The following is a 20,440-nucleotide window of genomic DNA, read 5'->3' as shown; positions in this document are numbered from 1 at the left end:
ATACCACCAGGTTTGCTTCCTCTGAGATGGATACCACCAGGATTGATTCCTCTGAGATGGATACCACCAGGTTTGCACCAAGAGTGCACCAATGTTTTGGCCAATTTTGATGCAATATTACATGCTTTAAAACAGTATAATCATTCTTATCCTCTTACATTATGTATTACAGGTAACATGGATATTAAAAAACCAGCAAGTAATTCAGTTCCATGGGCTACCTGTATAGCAGACACTGAAAGTGCTGTTTAAAAAATAAAATATTCAAACAAAAAAAAAAAACAGAACAGTAAATGTAAACCAATCATGCCGATTTTCAAGAGCAACCTGCCTCTTTACAAACAAAAAAATAGAATAATTACAGTAAATGTAAGCCAATCATGCCGATTTTCAAAAGCAACCTGCCTCTTTACAAACAAAAAAAAAAACAGAATAATTACAGTAAATGTAAACCAATCATGCCGATTTTCAAAAGCAACCTGCCTCTTTACCAAACAAAGCCACAAAAATACGGTTTGGCAGTTATGAGGCAACCGTCACCAAAATTGTGCATAAAAAACAGAATAATTACCATAATTGTAAACTGATCAAGCTATTTCTAGAAAACAACCTGCCTGTTTACCAAACAAAGCCACACAATAAATTTAAAGTAAAAAAAATATGGTTTAGCAGTTACGGGGTGAACGTCATGTGTCGGACGGCAACGACAGACACTTAGTGTCTGTATATAAAAATGACTGTAGATAAATATCGATATCGCCAGGGAAGTTACCACCTTTTAAGCCAACACACAACCAAAGACGACGTCACCCTATTCATTTAACAAGGACATTCCCCTTCAAGACCCCTCCCCCTCAGCAATATAACTTACTGTAAGTGTCTTGAATATAAATTCCAATGCTCATATTTAATGTCGAATAAGTCACAAGCATATAGCATTTTTGGCCATGAACATATCCTATCCAATGGTTCAATTTTTAAAAATATATTATTAAGACTGTTGGATATCGGTATTGGAGAGATTTATAATTAATAGCATGAATCAGAGGAAACCCCATTTATAAACAAGAAACCTATTATTTACAGGGAATACAGTGTACACTAGACCTGTTATGTACAGGGAATACAGTGTGTAGCACAATAAGGTTTAGAGATAAGCAGCGAGAGGAAATGTGATGTAACGTATAAAATCTGTTTTACCAGTTTCTCACTCAGAAAATATGAAAAACAAAAAGGAATAATGAAATATAAACGAAAAAATATAAAAGGGTTCGCTGGGTCAGCAGAAGGCTTCAAAATAAGCAATCAGATTTCATGTGTAGAATGAAGGTATATATGTCTGACAACTGTGTGGGATTCTGTTAGTGAAAACAAGATGCGATTTTTCCCCACTCTACACGTACTATCAGATTATTCATTACGAACCCTACTATAAAAGATCTCAGTAATTTATTCGCAGACGCGTTCACAGCTGCCGTATCCTCAAAATTTCTTTTCAGGAAAACAGATAATCTAAAGAGAACTGCTGAAGGATGAGCTGAAAGATTCATGCCCATATTATTTCCAAACATGCCGGGAATCGAATCGGGATCGTCCAAGTAGCAGGCGAGCACTCTACCACTGAACCACCAAGGCGTTTACTTATGTCACAAGGACCATTCAGAATGAGAAGAGCCTAGTGCTAGCTTGCCACGGCCTAAATATGGCGGACCTACATGAAAGGAAGACCGCTTAATCCTGTTATGATCTCTCCTCTAATATGCCTCCCCACGCGTCGTCCTTCCACCGGTCAAATTGAGACGAGATTTATTTACTGTTATGTGCCCATGCTCATTCTGAATGGTCCCAATGACTACATTACTTCAAAGGCGTTTATTTAAGTCATAAAATTGCCGAGACGCGCCTCGACCCCCGCCAGTGGCGGATTTAGAATGGGGGAGGGGGGTCAGATAGCTCAGGCGGTAAAGCAGTTGATCTTTATTGTAAGCGGGAGGTCCCGAGTTCGATCCCTGGTTTGACGTGTGACTTTTCCTTCTTTCTTTCTTTCTTTCTTTTTTTTTTTTTTTTTTGTTCCATATTTAAGCATATGTTAACATCGTTTTATTTATTTATATGAAAAGATAGTTACATTATTATCAGATATCTACTTATGAAACAGACTAAACAATATGGCAATCATTTATGCAATTATAATGCAGTGTAAAACAAAGTTAGATTGAGATAGAATAAATATGCTGCCAGTACAACTTGCATTTTCTTGTTTAATTTGTAATTAAATCTAAGTATAACTAGATTCAAAAATGAATAAAAATTTAAAGTAAATTGAAATTTAAAAAAATGTACAACATTGCAATGTTTTTTGCTCTATGAGCAATTTTATTTAATCTTACTATTGGAATATTTCTAATTAGTGCTGTTATTGACTTCGATTTTTGTTTCAATGACAATCTATTGCATACCTGTTTTACATTTATCAGTACTTACTTATGAATCCTTGAATGACACCAGTAATGTAAGTATAGTGTTCTTTGTACCTTCATAAGGCACTCGGCCACGAAGGCGTATCAGTATTTACAGTTTTAGCTCCGCCTCCTGTTGCCTACTTTGTATATATTCACGCCCTGCTCACTGAGTGGGTAGTTTTTGATCAGTCTCTGTAGATAATAAACGTGTAGTTTTTAACTCTCGTTTTTTCTCTGAACCCCATATCGACAATTGGGATATATGGAGAAGAAGTGTTGATGCAGTAGCTGGATTTCTGTCTTCCGGATAAAGAAAAAAGGTATTCAATTCCTTTAATAGTAGTGTTATTGTTCTTAATCTGTGGATAGTTCTTAATCTGTGGATAGTTCTTAATCTGTGGTTCTTAATCTGTGGATAGTTCTTTATCTGTGGATAGTTCTTAATTTGTGGATAGTTCTTTATCTGTGGATAGTTCTTAATCTGTGGATAGTTCTTTATCTGTGGATAGTTCTTAATCTGTGGTTCTTAATCTGTGGATAGTTCTTTATCTGTGGATAGTTCTTTATCTGTGGATAGTTCTTAATCTGTGGATAGTTCTTTATCTGTGGATAGTTCTTAATCTGTGGTTCTTAATCTGTGGATAGTTCTTAATCTGTGGATAGTTCTTAATCTGTGGATAGTCTGTACAGTAGTACCCAAATGCACTGCGACAAGGAAATCGGTTCTTTATATTATCTTGGGTGGAAGCAAAAGCCGCTGACGGAAATTGTATTCTTTGTACCTTTACTCTGGGGAAATTGAACTTTTGAACAGGATATAGTGATTTTATTTGATATAGATTATGCAGTGCTGTTGGACGTAACTAAAAACCTGTCGTAAAACCTGTTTACTGTCTCGGTACATACACCCGTTTTCAGGTCAGGGCACGTAACGCGTTGCCGAAGGGTTTGAATTACATGTTTACAAGGATTAGTAAAAGAAAAAATTGACGTAAAATGGTACATGAACCCATTTTATCCCATGAGACGAAATTATCTTCTTCCTCTAACCACTTACTCAAAACACAACAGTATTGATAAAACAACATTAATTCAAAGGGCAGGTTAACTGGCAACTTTAGTAACATTTCCTATATACCTATATTTTAACATACAAATATAAAGAAGCACCTGCAATACCTTTAAGTTTTAAAGATCAATGGTTTAATATCAGGTCATTAGGTAGATAAAGGCATTCTTGCATTTCTAGGAAACATGGACATTATAAACGTATATGTCTGGCCTAATGTGCAGACTGCATTGGTCGGTACATTTGTATTCCTGTTGGTGATGACATATCTTCGACGGAAAAGATACAGACTGCCGCCAGGTCCTCCACAACTACCAATATTGGGGAATTATTTTGGTGAGATGGATTGTGGATTTTAAAGCATTTTTCTTTATTGTTATTTTACTTTACGCTTAAACCCAGGCAGTGATTCAGTGGTGCTACTGATGTCTTTGTGATATTGTATTTAAATTATACAATAGTGTGTGTGTGAGAGAGAGAGAGAGAGAGAGAGAGAGAGAGAGAGAGAGAGAGTTTTACTACTATTGTTTTGCAAATAATGGTCATAAATCAAAGTAAATGATAAATATTTTATCAGAAAGATATTTATGTATTGGACATATGTTATTTTATTTTAGCTTTTTCGAAAGATGTGAGACTGTTTACGGTTTTTGCAGAAATGGAAAAGAAATACGGAGACATATTCACAGTAAATTTTGGTAAGTCTTACTTTAAACTAAATTACATAACAACAATTGTTGTGTAAATACACAGTCAAAGAAACACAAGACTTGGCTGTGAACACGCTTGGAAGGTACGATGCTTGGTAATTGTTGTCACTTTTGTGACCAGGTGTTACAGGAATGGTAGTCCGCTAGGAACTGTAGTCCGTTCTCCATTACTTTGTACAGGTGTGACAGGAATGGTAGTCCGCTATTAACTGTAGTCCGTTCTCCATTACTTTGTACAGGTGTGACAGGAATGGTAGTCCGCTAGGAACTGTAGTCCGTCCTCCATTACTTTGTACAGGTGTGACAAGAATGGTAGTCCGCTAGGAACTGTAGTCCGTTCTCCATTACTTTGTACAGGTGTGACAGGAATGTTAGCCCGCTAGGAACTGTAGTCCGTTCTCCATTACTTTGTACAGGTGTGACAGGAATGGTAGTCCGCTAGGAACTGTAGTCCGTTTCCCATTTCTTTGTACAGGTGTGACAGGAATGGTAGTCCGCTAGGAACTGTAGTCCGTTTCCCATTACTTTGTACAGATGTGACAGGAATCAGGAGCGGATCCAGAGCTATTTTCTGACAGTCTTCCAAATTATCTTTATTGATCTATCTTCCAATTTTGACCGTCTTCCAACAGAAAAAAAAAGATACCTTTTAATGTAAACTTGAAAATCTGACCGTCTTCTGGAAGACCCAGAAGACGGCCTAAATCCGCCCCTGGGAATGGTAGTCCGCTAGGAACCGAAGTCCGTTTCCCATTACTTTGCACAGGTCCGTTTCCCATTACTGTTTACGGTTTTTGCAGAAATGGAAAAGAAATACGGAGACATATTCACAGTACACTTGTCTTATATACTTACCTCAATTCTCCGACCAACCCTAACCTGTAATTATCATATTGGACCCCGGACTTCCATTCCTAGGACTACTATTTCTATTACACCGACCTGGCACAGAAAATCTGGGCTTTCCGCAGCAGTTATCTGAGAATGTATGAGGCAAGAAGAATGTTAATTTACGACATAATTAACACAGCATTTTTATGGGCTATTGGCAGGTTTTGGACATAACTCTATTGTGGTGAGCTCAGTTGATTTGGTGAATGAGTTATTGGTGGAAAAGTCAGAAGAATTTGCCGGCAGGGACACATCTCTTTGGTCGCGTATGTAGGCAACATTTTATGGTCTCTGTTGCTTAGATAAGTCATAAGCTCCGTATCCCGAAGAATCTATTTCAAGATTTTAAATTACAAATATTAACTGCTTCCTTAATCTTAAGCATAACGCAAGGAATTGGTTTTTTAAAGATGTATTTCCCCGTTGCAGTTAACCTGATATCCGGTGGATACAAGGATATTGCATTTTCTGACCATGGACCTGTGTGGACATTACAGAAAAAGATGGCAGTGAAGGTCATCAGGTAAACTGACTCAGTGCTCTGTACATAAATCTCCTTTACTGGTTATTTAAGATTGTAAAGCTCCCATTATTGCTACAAAGCTCGACGTTTCTCCTTAAACTCAGTGTCTCAAATTTCGTTTATTGAAAACCATGGAGACATGTATCACGAAGAGAAGAAACATATGGTTACCAATAGACAAACACAAGGGTTGCAATCTGCCCCCCTTCCTCCACGAACACATAAACATATTGTCTCCAATCCACAAGACATACGTTAATGAAAAAGCAAAAATAATTTCCATTTTAGGTCATACGTCTTTAGCGGTAAATTAGATTGTTTGGCGAAGTCTGCATTCTAGGTGGTTGCCCCTTTGTTGTCCCTTTGTTGTCCTTTGTTGTCCCTTTGTTGCCCCTTTGTTGGCCCTTTGTTGCCCCTTTGTTGTCCTTTGTTGTCCCTTTGTTGTCCCTTTGTTGTCCCTTTGTTGCCCTTTGTTGCTCCTTTGTTGGCGAAACAATCAGAACCCGTAGATGTCGATTTCTACATCAATTTACTAATTTACAATATCATCTGTAGGATTGCTTTTGGCAAGAGGTAAGCTACATAAACTATTGTCAATGTTTACTCGGCCGTTTAGTAACGTGTCCGTCATTTTGACCATTTTATTGAAATTACCTGTAGACCAGGGCTCCGCAACTCGAAAGCATCGCGTATTGCGAATAGCGATATCACATAGGGGCTACAATGTATGGGCGACTATGGGCGAGTTATGGAACCGAGTTGCTTGCGCTCGGTCGCAATGCGCCATGCTTTCGAGTTACGGGGACCTGTAGTATATATGCAAGTGCCTTTCTATTCATCCATATATTACTCGCACTTCACATTCTTTTCTATCTCAAATAACTCTACGATGATGATATAGTTTAGTGAAGAAATCGCATTCGTACAACATATGCAAAACCTGTACGCGAACTACACGTCTGTAGAATGATAGGCGTTGTAACCGTTAGTACTTCTTATGTTCACTTGGTTTTCACATAATGGGCATTCATGTATCTCTAGGATGTTATGTTGCTTAAAAATCCCTTCCCAGTGTGTTCCCTTATTGTAAAACCAAGACAATGCTATAGTAGGGTGCATCGTTTATCTTAACTTTAGTTATGAAATCGACGATCCAGAATTTTTGTGGCTAAGAAAAAAGTATTCGGAAAATATGACCGTTTTATTTGGAAGTCGTCTGCCTGCTGACCTCATCCCATTTCTCAAGCACGTCCCTATTCCGTCAACCCTCAGAGCAAAAACAATTGCCAATGAGTTGGAAGATTTTCATAGACAAAAGTTAAAGGAGCACGAAGTCACTCTAAATCCAGGTACAGGTGGATTTCTTTTCCTAACATTTATCTAGAAATTCTGTTAATATGATCTATTCACAAATGTTTACTATGAATTAAAGCATGTTTATTGAAAATTAGCTTTTTGTAATTTATATATAACAAAAAAAAAAAAAAACATACATAATTATTATAACCATTAACATCGCTTGTTTTTTAATCAATTTAATTTGATAATTATACCAAGCAAACGCACAATGTTATTACAACGGTACCATAACCATTATATAACAACAAGGCAGCAAAGCTGTCAAATGTACAGACAAAAAACGGAAAATAAAGATGCAAAAAAGGTCATTTTGTCAATTTTGATGCAATAATAAATAATGCTTGTATATATATATAATACTGTCAGTCAACACTGAATTTTAATCATGCACAACAGGTAACATGGTCAATAACAGGAGTGGACCCAGAGATATTTTCTGACAGTATTCCAAAGTATCTATGTTGATCCATCCTCCATTTTGATGGTCTTCCAACAGAAAAAAATAGATACCAGTCAATATAAACTTAATAAACTGGCTGTCTTCCGGAAAACCCAGAAGATGGTCTCAATCCACCCCTTCAATAAGATTACAGTTTCAGGACCATGAGAGACCAAAGTCACATGATGAAAGTCTCAATATTTGAAAAATGATGACAGTGCATAAAATAATATTACATAATGTTTAAAGACATAAAAAACAATACAATTGCTTATGTGGAAATACAGAAAATGTGCAGAGCCTTGAGCGGATGAGAGTTAAAAGTCACAAATGCAAGTTTTTGAGAAAAAAATTGTAAAGGAAAACATAACAAAACTAGAAAACCACCGAGAATGCAGACCTCTGCCAAGGCAGCAATAGTTGATTATTATTGATTATTGATTGATTATTGAGAAAGACCACCACTAAAAACTAATCATTGTCCTCTTAGGCCCAATTCTGACAGTTCCTGAAAATTTCAGCAAAATCGGTCCATAACTTTTTGAGTTATGTTGATGACAGACAAACAGGGGTGAAAATATAACCTCCTTGGCAGAGCCTGAGGTAAATGTAATTCCAATGAAGCTGCTATTCAAACTTTTAATCTTCGATTATATATATATATATATATATATATATATATATATATATATATATATATATATATATATATAAGTTTTTGACCCATGTTTCTTTCCTGTAAGTTTGAAAACAGTAACAGGAGCTCCGAGTCCCACAATGAATATGCCAAAAAGATAATGAATATTTCACTCAAATGTATAACTTCCAGAAAAAGAAGCCAATTAGACTGCTTTTCCAACTCATTCTGCATTTTAGTCCAGTGTTTCTTTTTTAAAGGTTTGACAGTCATAAATGACAGTTTTCCCATAATGGTCATCATGGCAGCTACACCAAAAATTGTGTTTTCTTCTATTTTGATTCAACGTTACATAATGCTTAACAGCATAATGACCATCAATTTTTAATAAAAGCATATTAGTAACACTATTAGGACATTCAGAAAACGTGCCAAGCAAAGGTCTTCAGGATCATGGAACTTCAAAGTCACACCTTGAAAATGCAAAAAAGTGAAAAATTAAATTTTCACAAAAAACTGTTAATTGTCAGAAAAAATTATTCCTGTAAGTTTGAAAACAGTAATTGACATGATTTTTCTTAAATGGTCATCATGGGAGCAGTGCCCAAAATAGGGGTTTCTTCAAATTTTGATGCAATATTACATAATGTTTAACAGCATAATGACCATCAATTTTTAATAATAGAATATTAGTAACATGAACATTCAGAAAACATGACTAGCAAAGGTCTGCAGGCTCATGGAACTTCAAAGTCACACCTTGAAAATGCCAATATGTGAAAAATTAAATTTTCACAAAAAAACTGTTTAATTGCCAGAAAAATTACCAAACAGACTGCATTGCCTACTGAAGCTGCATTTTAGCCCCATGTTTCTTTCCTGTAAGTTTAAAAACAGTAAGTGACATGGTTTTTCTTAAATGGTCATCGTGGGAGCAGTGCCCAAAATAGGGGTTTCTTCAAATTTTGATGCAATATTACATAATGTTTAACAGCATAATGACCATCAATTTTTAATAATAGAATATTAGTAACATGAACATTCAGAAAACGTGACTAGCAAAGGTCTGCAGGCTCATGGAACTTCAAGGCCACACCTTGAAAATGCCAATATGTGAAAAAATTATATTTTCACAAAAAACTGTTTAACTGCCAGAAAAAATTACCAAACAGACTGCATTGCATACTGAAGCTGTATTTTAGCCCCATGTTTCTTTCCTGTAAGTTTGAAAACAGTAATTGACATGGTTTTTCTTAAATGGTCATCATGGGAGCAGTGCCCAAAATAGGGGTTTCTTCAAATTTTGTTGCAATATTACATAATGTTTATCAGCATAATGACCATCAATTTTTAATAATAAAATATTAGTATCATGGATATTCAGAAAATGTGACTAGCAAAGGTCTGCAGGTTCATGGAACTTCAAAGTCACATCTTAAAAATGCCAAAATGTAAACAAGACAGCGCTGTTCTGAAATGGGTTTATTTCCATTTTTAACACTTTTTAAACATAAAACAAAATAAACATTTTACTGCCATTTTTATATGACCAACTAAGAAAATTGATGAGATGGGAAAAATATCAATAGAACAGTGTTAAATGTCCAATTTCCTCCATTCTGAGATTCTGAACAAAGTGGATGATTGAATCTGACAAACTGCAATGATATGAGTTTATTTCCATTTTTGACACTTTATTACACAATACACGATAACAAGTTTACCATCATTTTTACATAATCAACTAACAATGTTGTAAAGATGCAGGAAATATCAAACAAACACATTTATGTATCTTATTAGTTAAATAAGGAGACAGTTAACATGCCTAAGAATTGAATCTGAGGAAATGTGAAAAAACAGCTTAACTTCTAAAATAAAGGCCCGATTATGCTGATTTTTCGAACTCAACCTGCGTTTTAGTAAGTTTGACTACCCCTGGGAGTAAAATGACAATTGGCCTATCTGTTTTTCTTATATTGTTTTATCAGTGTTGCATATATGTTGAAAAAAGTGAAAAAACAGCGTAACTTCCCTAAAAATGACACGATCATGCTGATTTTCGAACTTGACCTGCGGATTATGAATATTCATCAGTTTTGTACGTTTCAAGCCAAAAAGTAAAATGGTTTTCCACTTATCGTGTTATCGGTGCTGCATATATGCTGAAAAAAGTGAAAAAACAGCATAACTTCCCTAAAAATGGCCCGATCAAGCTGATGTTCTAACTTGACCTGCGTATTTTGAATGTTCATCAGTTCTGTAAGTTTCAAGCCAAAAGCAAAAAGGGTTTTCCAATTATCGTGTTATCGGTAAAAGTGCACGACGGCGACGACGGCGACGACGACAGACGCAGATGATGGCTATATGTACAGACACATCTGTGTCTGTACATAAAAAAAACCTAATGGTGATGTTTTGAAACGTCCTGTGATTCCTTGGTATAAAACTCTGACGTAGTATAGGCCCTAAAGAATAGTCACTTGGTTAATTTAACAAAATAGCAACATACAAATAACTTAGTAAATGCATTTTATAACAAATTTCCTTTTTATAATTCACTCTTTCACAGAAAATGTTAGGGACCTCACCGACCAGCTGTTGTTGGCACGACAAGAGTATGGCAAAAGCATCGATGGAGACGTCAACGAAGTTTTAACAGATGATCACATCATACAGATAGTATCAAACACTTTTATTGGTAAGTTACCGGTATCGTTTTTTTTTTTAATTAATCAAGTGAAATCCATCATTATGTGCGACAGCAAGAGCTTCTCCCTCTCTGGTTGCCAGAATCGGGTAAATTAATTCCAGCGAAGCTTAATCACCCAGGGCCTCAACGCATTCGTCCCCCACTTGTCATATTTAACTGCCGAGCCCTCTCCGCAAACGTTTTCCCTATCCCTGCATAAACAGTTTTAGTTTCTGGTTGCCAGAAGTTTTTTTTTTTTTTATTTTTGAAAAAAAAACGACTTCGGGGTTTTCAAAAACGTTTTGTGTGTAATTAGTAGAAATAGACAGTTTTGCATAATATTATATTTTGTAACTTAAATTATTAACAATTTTATACATGTATGACAGTGCAAGGTGTCATCAAACATCATGTCATTTATAAGGATTTTGTTTCATATACTACCATATGGAATGCAAATTGTCTGAACTCAAGACTAACATACCATTATGTGTAAAGTACATGTATTTCTTTTGAATTTCAAACAAAATGATAGCAATTATGAAAGTGTAAATTTAATTATTCTAATCCCTTTTGTGCATGATTTGAAGGTATTTGTCGTGGTAATGATGATAATATGTGCAATCATCTTTTGTCACCTTCTTAAAAACAAGTTGTCCGGTTGTATCTAGCTGGAACAGTTTCATCAACAGAAACATTCAAATGGATTCTGCTGTGCGTAGCAGACAAACCAGACGTGCAAGAAAAGATGTATCAAGAAATTATGGACGTTTTTGGTAAGATTATACCTCTCTCAAACAAAATTATACCTCTATCAAACAAATACAAACAAGTTGACACGGACTTAAATATCAGCCACCTGAGCACATACACCGCCTTGCGGCGTTCTCTCTCTCACTCTCTCTCGCAGCCACAAATAGACACAAACACATTCACCTTAATTCACCCGATAACAAGTTACTTACACTTACGGCGCACACGCGGGAAAATGTATGTTAGTAGATTATCACATTATTCTTTAGATAGGAATGTATTGCTTTATTGACATGTTGTACCATTCAATGATAATGCAAATTATTCTTGAGAAAATGCCGTACAATGATGTTTTAGACCCAATTCCAGAGATTAGATCGATCTACACCACAATTCTAAGCTACGGGAATACCAAACTGCAGGACAATCTCCCTGATGCAACAACAGAACTCACTCTCTGGTCCCATGCTAATAAACTAACAATAAATACTACCAAGACCAAAGAGATCATATTTGATTTCTCCAAAAAAGGACACAAAACTACACCCTTGTAGATAATCAAAGGATTGAGAGAGTGCACTCTCTCAATCCTTTGATTATCTACAAGGGTGTAGTTTTGTGTCCTTTTTTGGAGAAATCAAATATGAGATTTGGCACATGGGGTCTGCTGTCTTCTTAGGGGTTAGGATCAGTAGTGATTTGAGCTGGGAAGGTCACATCTGTGATATTTGTAAAAAAGCAAAAAAGCAAGTAAAAGGCTACACAATCTTAAGCTTCTGAAAAGAGCGGGTATTCCAACCAATGAACTTGTTAGCTTTTATACATCAGTAATCAGACCTACATTAGAATATGCATGTCAGGTGTGGCACCCAGGTCTTACACAACAACAAATTGATCAAATTGAATCCATCCAGATTAGGGCATGTAAGATTATATTCCAAGAGCTGTCCTACGATGGGGCACTTGAAACATGTAAACTTATCACTCTTGCTTGTAGAAGAGATTAACTATCTAAAACATAATTGCATAACATGTACTCTGAAGGACACAAAATCCATCATTTGCTACCAGAGATAAATGAAAGTTCCTACACTTTGCGCCGGGTTTATAAGTACACTGTGCCAAAATTGAGGACTGTACGATCGTCAAAAACTTTAATCCCATGGGCTTTATCAAATTTTAAGAACTGAGTTTTTTTTATGAATTTTTAATGTGTATCGAATCATTTTAACACTTACAAGTATATTTTAAGATTGTGCATCTCACGACTATTTGTTTTTATTGTAAAATCCAACTTTTTTTAAGTTGCAAATAAATACATATTATTATTTAAAAAAAAAGTACTTTAGATGGACCTAACTCCCTGGGGGTTCACGCTAAATAGCTGTCAGCCGAGCGGACACGAAAGTTAATTACCCCCTTACAGCTTGTAGTAGGCGGGACGGACATTTAAGCCGGATTATCTGACAGTAATCTAGTGAGACTCCCCACGGGGATAGATCGATCAAAAAGCTCTGGGAATACAGCCTAAGTTATCTTTTAATATTTCTGTTAAATAACTGGATACAAGATATTTGTCATTAAACACAACTCCTGTATGAGCCATTATTTTATAGACCATTTTACTAATTTAATTGGAAAACGCTTATTGTCATGTTAATCTCATACTGTTTTAATGAAATACTCTTTTGGGAGATTATTATTATTGTCATTATTATTATTATTATTACTATTATTTCAGAACAAATTCCACGGCTTATACATATCTGTTAATAATTAAGACAGCCATTATATTTCACGCATTTTGTCGTCTAAAAATCATACATTAGACAATCTTACAAATTATTCTTCAGATGTGAACGACCTCCATCAAAGCAAGGCGAGGATGAAATACTGTGAGGCGGTTTTTAAAGAGACCTTAAGACTTCGTCCTGCTGGACCATGTGCCATAGCACACAAGGCACTGCGTGACACGACACTTGGTAATTAAGAGCCTTAATTTTCATCAATTGAAAAGAAAAAGTGACATACATTTCAAGTTACTTTTATGTCCTTTATAGCAGCACAGGTATCTCGAGACGTTGCGTTTTATTCTTGTAAAAATGACTTTCAAAATTCTAATGGAAATTCAAAATAACATTTAAATTTAACAAAATTAATATTTATCTTTTGCATGCCAACCAGGTGGGTATGATATTCCGAAGGACACAGTCGTTTATCCAAACTTTTGGGTGATCCATTTTGACCCAAGAAATTGGGAGTCACCAGAAGAATTTAAACCAGAGAGATTTCTTTCGAAAGATGGCGCATCAAAGAAAATTGACCATAAAATATGGCTACCTTTCTCTGCTGGGAAAAGGAAGTGTCCTGGCGAAGCTGTAGCTAGATCGAACTTATTGATCTCCATTGTAGGTTTTTAATATGATCTTGTTTGCTTACTTTTAACAGAGACACAGTAGTCTGCAAGTTATAAAATGATATCAAATGGTGCTAAGTAAAAATAATTTATCTATTTTCATAATTTGATTTGCTTGATTAGGTTACATAAGTGAGGTTTACCTTAATTAATTAACTACACGTATGGCATATGCCTGCCTTCCTTATCAAATAATGGCACAGTGTGAACTAAGGCAAGCATGCCCGTATCTTTTGATACTTTTTGTTAGGTGATGGTATGTATAGGTGTGATTGTAATTCACATGGTAATTCAAATTATTAAAAATGCTGTTACACAGTGGTATCCATTTTTCTCTTAAATCGTTTTCCCTGTTTTACAGGCCATGTTTTTCCGTCAGTTTAAAGTGGCTGTTCCGCCAGGACAGAAACTAGACCTTGAGCCGGATATGTACCAACTTGATTGCATAACAAAGCCTCAGAAAATTGTCATCGAGCCTAGAGAATAGGAAGACACGTGACTTTTAATCTCACGCGTTTACCAGTCTCCGTACGGCAGATTTCTTTGGGTCATGGACATATTGTTCATAACTACACTGTACGCTTACGACTGGAGATCTTTCATTGACGGGAAACCTCCTGTGTCTGTGGGTTATTTGGTTAATCTGATTGCATTCAGCGATAGACTCCATAGATTTACACCCCATTCCCAGAGATTAGATCGATCTACTTTAGATCGACCTAACTCCCTGGGGGTTCACGCTAAATAGCTGTCAGCCAGGCGGACACGAAAGTTAATTACCCCCTTACAGCTTGTAGTAGGCGGGACGGACATTTAAGTCGGATTATCTGAAAGTAATCTAGTGAGACTCCCCGCGGGGATAGATCGATCTAAAATCTATGGGAATAGAGCCTTAGTGTGCAGTATCTAGTACGATATATTCATTGTGAACGCACCCTTATATGCAAGTAGTGATGCAGTAGCCAGTAGTGAATACTAAAATTGTATTTAAGAATGTTACAATTCTTTAATTGTTGACGTATATTGGTGTGTCTCGTGTGGTTCCGTATTTTCCGCATTAATCATCTTTTATCTACAGTCTTCTTTTATTAAAACTAATTCTTAGATGATTGAAATTTATTTTTTCATGATGAGCTGTTTTAATTAGCAGGTACATTTTGCTGTGTAAGCATACCTTTTAGATAAATGGTTTAGCATATTTTGGTACTGTTTGGTTAAATAAAGTTATTTTGATTATCACAATAAGCTATTTGGTGTATTTCTTTAACAGAAATATTCAACTTGAATGTCATTTATAAAATATGAAAGAAATATGCATAATCCCACTAACAAATGAAATAATGATCATGATAGAAGAAACTTCTGAAAAAATCGGTTGTTGCTTTACTTATGAGCATCAGTGTAGCCTATATACCGCTGCCTGTTCACCACTGTAATACACATCACCCGGACATGCCCCAGTATATATACCACTGTAATACACATCACCCGGACATGCCCCAGTATATATACCACTGTAATACACATCACCCGGACATGCCCCAGTATATATACCACTGTAATACACATCACCCGGACATGCCCCAGTATATATACCACTGTAATACACATCACCCGGACATGCCCCAGTATATATACCACTGTAATACACATCACCCGGACATGCCCCAGTATATATACCACTGTAATACACATCACCCGGACATGCCCCAGTATATATACCACTGTAATACACATCACCCGGACATGCCCCAGTATATATACCACTGTAATACACATCACCCGGACATGCCCCAGTATATATACCACTGTAATACACATCACCCGGACATGCCCCAGTATATATACCACTGTAATACACATCACCCGGACATGCCCCAGTATATATACCACTGTAATACACATCACCCGGACATGCCCCAGTATATATACCACTGTAATACACATCACCCGGACATGCCCCAGTATATATACCACTGTAATACACATCACCCGGACATGCCCCAGTATATATACCACTGTAATACACATCACCCGGACATGCCCCAGTATATATACCACTGTAATACACATCACCCGGACATGCCCCAGTATATATACCACTGTAATACACATCACCCGGACATGCCCCAGTATATATACCACTGTAATACACATCACCCGGACATGCCCCAGTATATATACCACTGTAATACACATCACCCGGACATGCCCCAGTATATATACCACTGTAATACGGCGCGCAGATAACAACTTAATCTCAAGGACGAAGCGTAATCAACAGCTGTCGTGTATCAAACTGTTTCTCCCGACCGTCGGCTTCCACACGAGGACGCCGGTCACCGTACGTTAGTGAGCAGGCGGCATAGATCACACGTTCGACAGGACAGGTTAAGACAAAAAACAGCGTCTGATTTTCTGTTGTTTGTGCATCTTCACTTGTAGGCTTACCTGAGACTGGTAAGGTTGGGCTGATAAAAGACACTCGATTCATCACAGAGAGGACGCCAAATATCCAAAAATAAAATTCCACGTGCTCTAGTTTCGTGTGACATGTCTTTCACGTCAGCGCTATTCATAGTTGCCATGGTGTCCGTCAGCGGCGTTATCTCGCGGAGTCGTTACGCTATGTACGTGTGGACCACGGGCTGGGACTCCTCCATACCTGGATGTGATGAGGGGAAGTTCCTCACCTGGGACAGCACGTGCATGTCACACACCTGGGACACACCAGCCAAGAGACAGTGGTTGTGGGACACCTGTAACCTGCCGGGGAGAGAGGTGGACCTCATCTTCTTGTCAGGTAAATAGTTAACTAAACTGATTCAAAATAATTTCACCTATCAAAGCACAATACACTGCCAAGGTTATGGATTTGGATAGAATCCAAAAACGTACAATAAATTCAAATTTGGGAAACAAAGCCTTCGGCACACAATGCAATAAATTGAAATCAGACAGAAATTGTTCAGAATTCCGCCTAAAATACAAAAGAATAAACAACAACAACACAGAAGTCAGTATTTTATTCTTTAAATAAACTAAATAAACAAAGAAACCAAAGTATTACGTGTGCACCTTAGTCTTGGAAAATTTCGGTTGAGATCGTAACAATACACAGGATAATGAGACCAACGTCTCCTTTATATCACCGTCCTTTTCACGTAAGTACTGAAAAATAACGTAGATGTGCAGGAAAATCAGTCTCCTAATGCGGTGACCTTTACGATCCAAAATTGAAATAACAATTTTGACCGCCGCTCCACCCAATTATTCAAATGGATGTTAGACAAAAGGAATTTTCCGCGCAATCTACTTTCAGCTAGATCGCAGCGAAAACTAAGCTTTAGGCCCGCAAATTTACAAGTTACGAATGCCTCGTCGCCAATAAAGTATTCACTGTGTCTACTTACTGAATTGGTGAGTGATCGCTGTTGCTATTGCTAGACTCTTTGAGAATTGTAGAGATCGTCGATCGTAGCACGTCCGAATCGGAGTGGGAGATCCGAGACAATGGATGCTTGACAGTTATGATGTCACAATACTGACGATCGCCGGCAGGGGGCGTGCTGTCCCCACCTGGCCTAACTCACTCACCTGTGGTGGCCTATCTTGGTACATGAAGAGCAGACCAGGTGGAGGAAGGAAAAAACTCCGACACCATGGTGTCTGTCAGCGGCGTCATCTCGCGGAGTCGTTACGCTATGTACGTGTGGACCACGGGCTGGGACTCCTCCATACCGGGTTGTGATGAGGGGAAGTTCCTCACCTGGGACAGCACGTGCATGTCACACACCTGGGACACACCAGCCAAGAGACAGTGGTTGTGGGACACTTGTAACCTGCCGGGGAGAGAGGTGGACCTCATCTTCTTGTCAGGTTAATAGTTTACTCTACCAGGGCCACATGGAGAAACAATACATGTAAATATTCACAGATGGTCCTCTAGCTTTCCAAAAGAGAACAATGACAACTGGTTGTTTCTATGGAATATTACCTGCCCTAGCCGGAAAGTCAACAACAGGGGGAGGAGGAGGGGACACTAATGTGAATGTCATTTTTATAGGGAGAGACCCGCACTTTTTAAGTTGTTCTTCAAATAAATTTTAGACTATGATTTATGCATATAAAGAACGACATATAGTAACCCCCCACACACACACACATCCCGGATGTCACTTGGTGTTAAGTACCATATTGGACTACATAGGCCTATATACACACAACCCTGTACACAGGACAATAGGCAATGTGATTTATTTATACTTTAGTCGATAGCAGATCTTCCTATGGTTAAAATACTAGTGGATAGGCTGTACTGTACTTAATACTGGTATTTATATACAGGGTTCATAAAGATCTTCCTATGGTTAAAATACAGCTGGACTAGTGGATAGGCTGTACTTAATACTGGTATTTATATGCAGGGTTCATAAAGATCTTCCTATGGTTAAAATACACCTGTAATAGTGGATAGGCTGTACTTAATACTGGTATTTATATACAGGGTTCATAAAGATCTTCCTATGGTTAAAATACACCTGTACTAGTGGATAGGCTGTACTGTACTTAATACTGGTATTTATATACAGGGTTCATAAAGATCTTCCTATGGTTAAAATACAGCTGTGTTAGTGGATAGGCTGTACTTAATACTGGTATTTATATACAGGGTTCATAAAAATCTTCCTATGGTTAAAATACACCTGTAATAGTGGATAGGCTGTACTTAATACTGGTATTTATATACAGGGTTCATAAAGATCTTCCTATGGTTAAAATACACCTGTACTAGTGGATAGGCTGTACTTAATACTGGTATTTATATACAGAGTTCATAAAGATCTTCCTATGGTTAAAATACACCTGTAATAGTGGATAGGCTGTACTTAATACTGATATTTATTTACAGGGTTCATAAAGATCTTCCTATGGTTAAAATACACCTGTAATAGTGGATAGGCTGTACTTAATACTGGTATTTATATACAGAGTTCATAAAGATCTTCCTATGGTTAAAATACACCTGTAATAGTGGATAGGCTGTACTTAATACTGGTATTTATATACAGGGTTCATAAAGATCTTCCTATGGTTAAAATACACCTGGACTAGTGGATAGGCTGTACTTAATACTGGTATTTAAACCTTGAGGTGTCCACAGCTAGTACCGTACAGGGTTCATAAAAGACGGGTGATAGACGCCAACAGTCACGTGCTGCCGTCACGGTGTAAACCAGGTCAATAGGTTAGGAATCTTACACGGGGTTATATATGATTTGTTTTACAAAAAATTTGATTCGGTAATGTGAGTACGAAATGGACTGGAAACACTTGGCTTGTCATTTAAACGCGCATATCATTCATACTTTATCTTGTGTCGATCTCTAGATGTTCACCGTCCTCTGGAGAGAGGCTACCTCAGCAACGACTGCTCACTGCCGGAAATCCAGCGCATCAAAACCGCTCTCACGGAGGGTCACGCTAGAGTACCCGACCTCAAGATTTACGCCCTATATGCTGTAAGCGACCTTCCAGTCTCGGAGCAGTTTCTGGTCAAGTTTGTTGTGTGGTATAACGACATATGTGCAGGTGAGATAGACGGGTATATCACTAACAGGCGTCTGTTTGATGAGTATCGCCCCATTTTCTTTCTATGTGAGATCTGCATGTGTCCATACGCCATTAGTCCTGTATAGGTAGTATGAACATGTACTAGTAATGAGTATATTTGTTTTGTAAAACAAGGCGAAAACCTTTCGTACGAACTGTGGATCGATCTATCTCCAAGGGGATTTTTCGCTAAATTGAAATTAACTTAAGCGGCTTAGATGTTTGTCACCCCTACTGAAGCTGCTGGGAGGTAACTTATTATCGTTTAAGTAGCTTCAGTAGGCGTGTCAGACATCTAAGCCGCTTAAGTTGATTGCAATTTAGGGAAAAAACCCTTGGAGATGGATTGATCCTGTTAGATCGATCTAGCTATGGGAAACAAGTCTTAATTAAGTACCAAAAATTTCGAGGGACCCTCAGCGGGCCCCGAGCCCCACGCCAAGGGAGGGGGAGTAGGTCAGTTTCGCATCCGAGGCCTGTCAGACCCCCCCTTTCAAATAATCCTCTATCCACCCCTGTACAACTGCAGTACCCAGTAGCATTATCACATTAAAAGAATAATCTGAATGTTTAAGATACAAAGAATTAAGAAATCCGAGACCTCAATTTTTTCAACGGTTTTTCAGCGAGCGCAGCAGAGAGGTTTGACGGAATTGCCGTGAACAACGAGGCTTTCTCAAAAATCAAATGTGGGAAGGAGAAGCCGATCAAGACATATCTGGATAACTTGATGGCTGTCAAGGTAAAAACATTTATATCAACACCAAACCAAACTTCTTTCTACATAATGTTTTTCTCTTTTAATGAAAAATGTTCTTAATGTGTTCTAGGACATTCTGAAGGACTTCCCCAAAAACAGTTCTCGAACTGTTACAT

At 37.4% G+C, this 20,440-nt stretch overlaps 2 protein-coding genes across 5 annotated transcripts; both read left to right on the top strand.

Moving 5' to 3' along the window:
• The first annotated feature begins 2,539 nt into the window (after positions 1-2,539).
• On the top strand, positions 2,540-15,219 carry LOC147760137 (steroid 17-alpha-hydroxylase/17,20 lyase-like). Of its 4 annotated transcripts, none has more exons than XM_086994457.1 (11): positions 2,541-2,782; positions 3,712-3,867; positions 4,149-4,229; positions 5,294-5,398; positions 5,562-5,655; positions 6,793-7,004; positions 10,663-10,791; positions 11,436-11,558; positions 13,389-13,517; positions 13,720-13,943; positions 14,313-15,219. In XM_086994457.1, the coding sequence occupies exons 2-11, from the start codon at positions 3,717-3,719 to the stop codon at positions 14,436-14,438; spliced, it is 1,374 nt and encodes a 457-aa protein (XP_086850583.1). In that variant the 5' UTR covers positions 2,541-2,782; positions 3,712-3,716; the 3' UTR covers positions 14,439-15,219. The 4 variants fall into 4 exon arrangements, with proteins under 4 accessions (XP_086850586.1, XP_086850583.1, XP_086850584.1 ...); XM_086994458.1 differs by having other exon boundaries at positions 2,545-2,782; positions 11,454-11,558; XM_086994460.1 differs by lacking the exon at positions 5,294-5,398 and having other exon boundaries at positions 2,540-2,782.
• Positions 15,220-16,167: 948 nt separating this feature from the next.
• On the top strand, positions 16,168-20,384 carry LOC147760136 (uncharacterized). The gene is made up of 3 exons (XM_086994051.1): positions 16,168-16,754; positions 19,343-19,543; positions 20,191-20,384. Exons 1-3 carry the CDS (start codon positions 16,505-16,507, stop codon positions 20,382-20,384), a joined length of 645 nt encoding a protein of 214 aa, XP_086850177.1. The 5' UTR covers positions 16,168-16,504.
• The last annotated feature ends 56 nt before the right edge of the window (positions 20,385-20,440 follow it).

Source organism: Lingula anatina, chromosome 8 (genome assembly GCF_051362555.1).
Source record: "Lingula anatina isolate TDL-2025a chromosome 8, LinAna3.0, whole genome shotgun sequence".
Lineage (NCBI taxonomy): Eukaryota > Metazoa > Brachiopoda > Lingulata > Lingulida > Lingulidae > Lingula > Lingula anatina.
This window is presented reverse-complemented; position numbering and strand designations above follow the sequence as displayed.

What these genes read in the sequence shown, in the direction of transcription:
- LOC147760136 (XM_086994051.1), top strand. Translation starts at nt 16,505, where the DNA reads ATGTCTTTCACGTCAGCGCTATTCATAGTTGCCATGGTGTCCGTCAGC. An exon ending in GGACCTCATCTTCTTGTCAG is followed by an intron (nt 16,755 to 19,342) that starts GTAAATAGTTAA and finishes GTCGATCTCTAG; the next exon opens with ATGTTCACCGTCCTCTGGAG. An exon ending in GTATAACGACATATGTGCAG is followed by an intron (nt 19,544 to 20,190) that starts GTGAGATAGACG and finishes ACGGTTTTTCAG; the next exon opens with CGAGCGCAGCAGAGAGGTTT.
- LOC147760137 (XM_086994457.1), top strand. Translation starts at nt 3,717, where the DNA reads ATGGACATTATAAACGTATATGTCTGGCCTAATGTGCAGACTGCATTG. An exon ending in CATATTCACAGTAAATTTTG is followed by an intron (nt 4,230 to 5,293) that starts GTAAGTCTTACT and finishes GGCTATTGGCAG; the next exon opens with GTTTTGGACATAACTCTATT. An exon ending in AGTATCAAACACTTTTATTG is followed by an intron (nt 10,792 to 11,435) that starts GTAAGTTACCGG and finishes CTTAAAAACAAG; the next exon opens with TTGTCCGGTTGTATCTAGCT.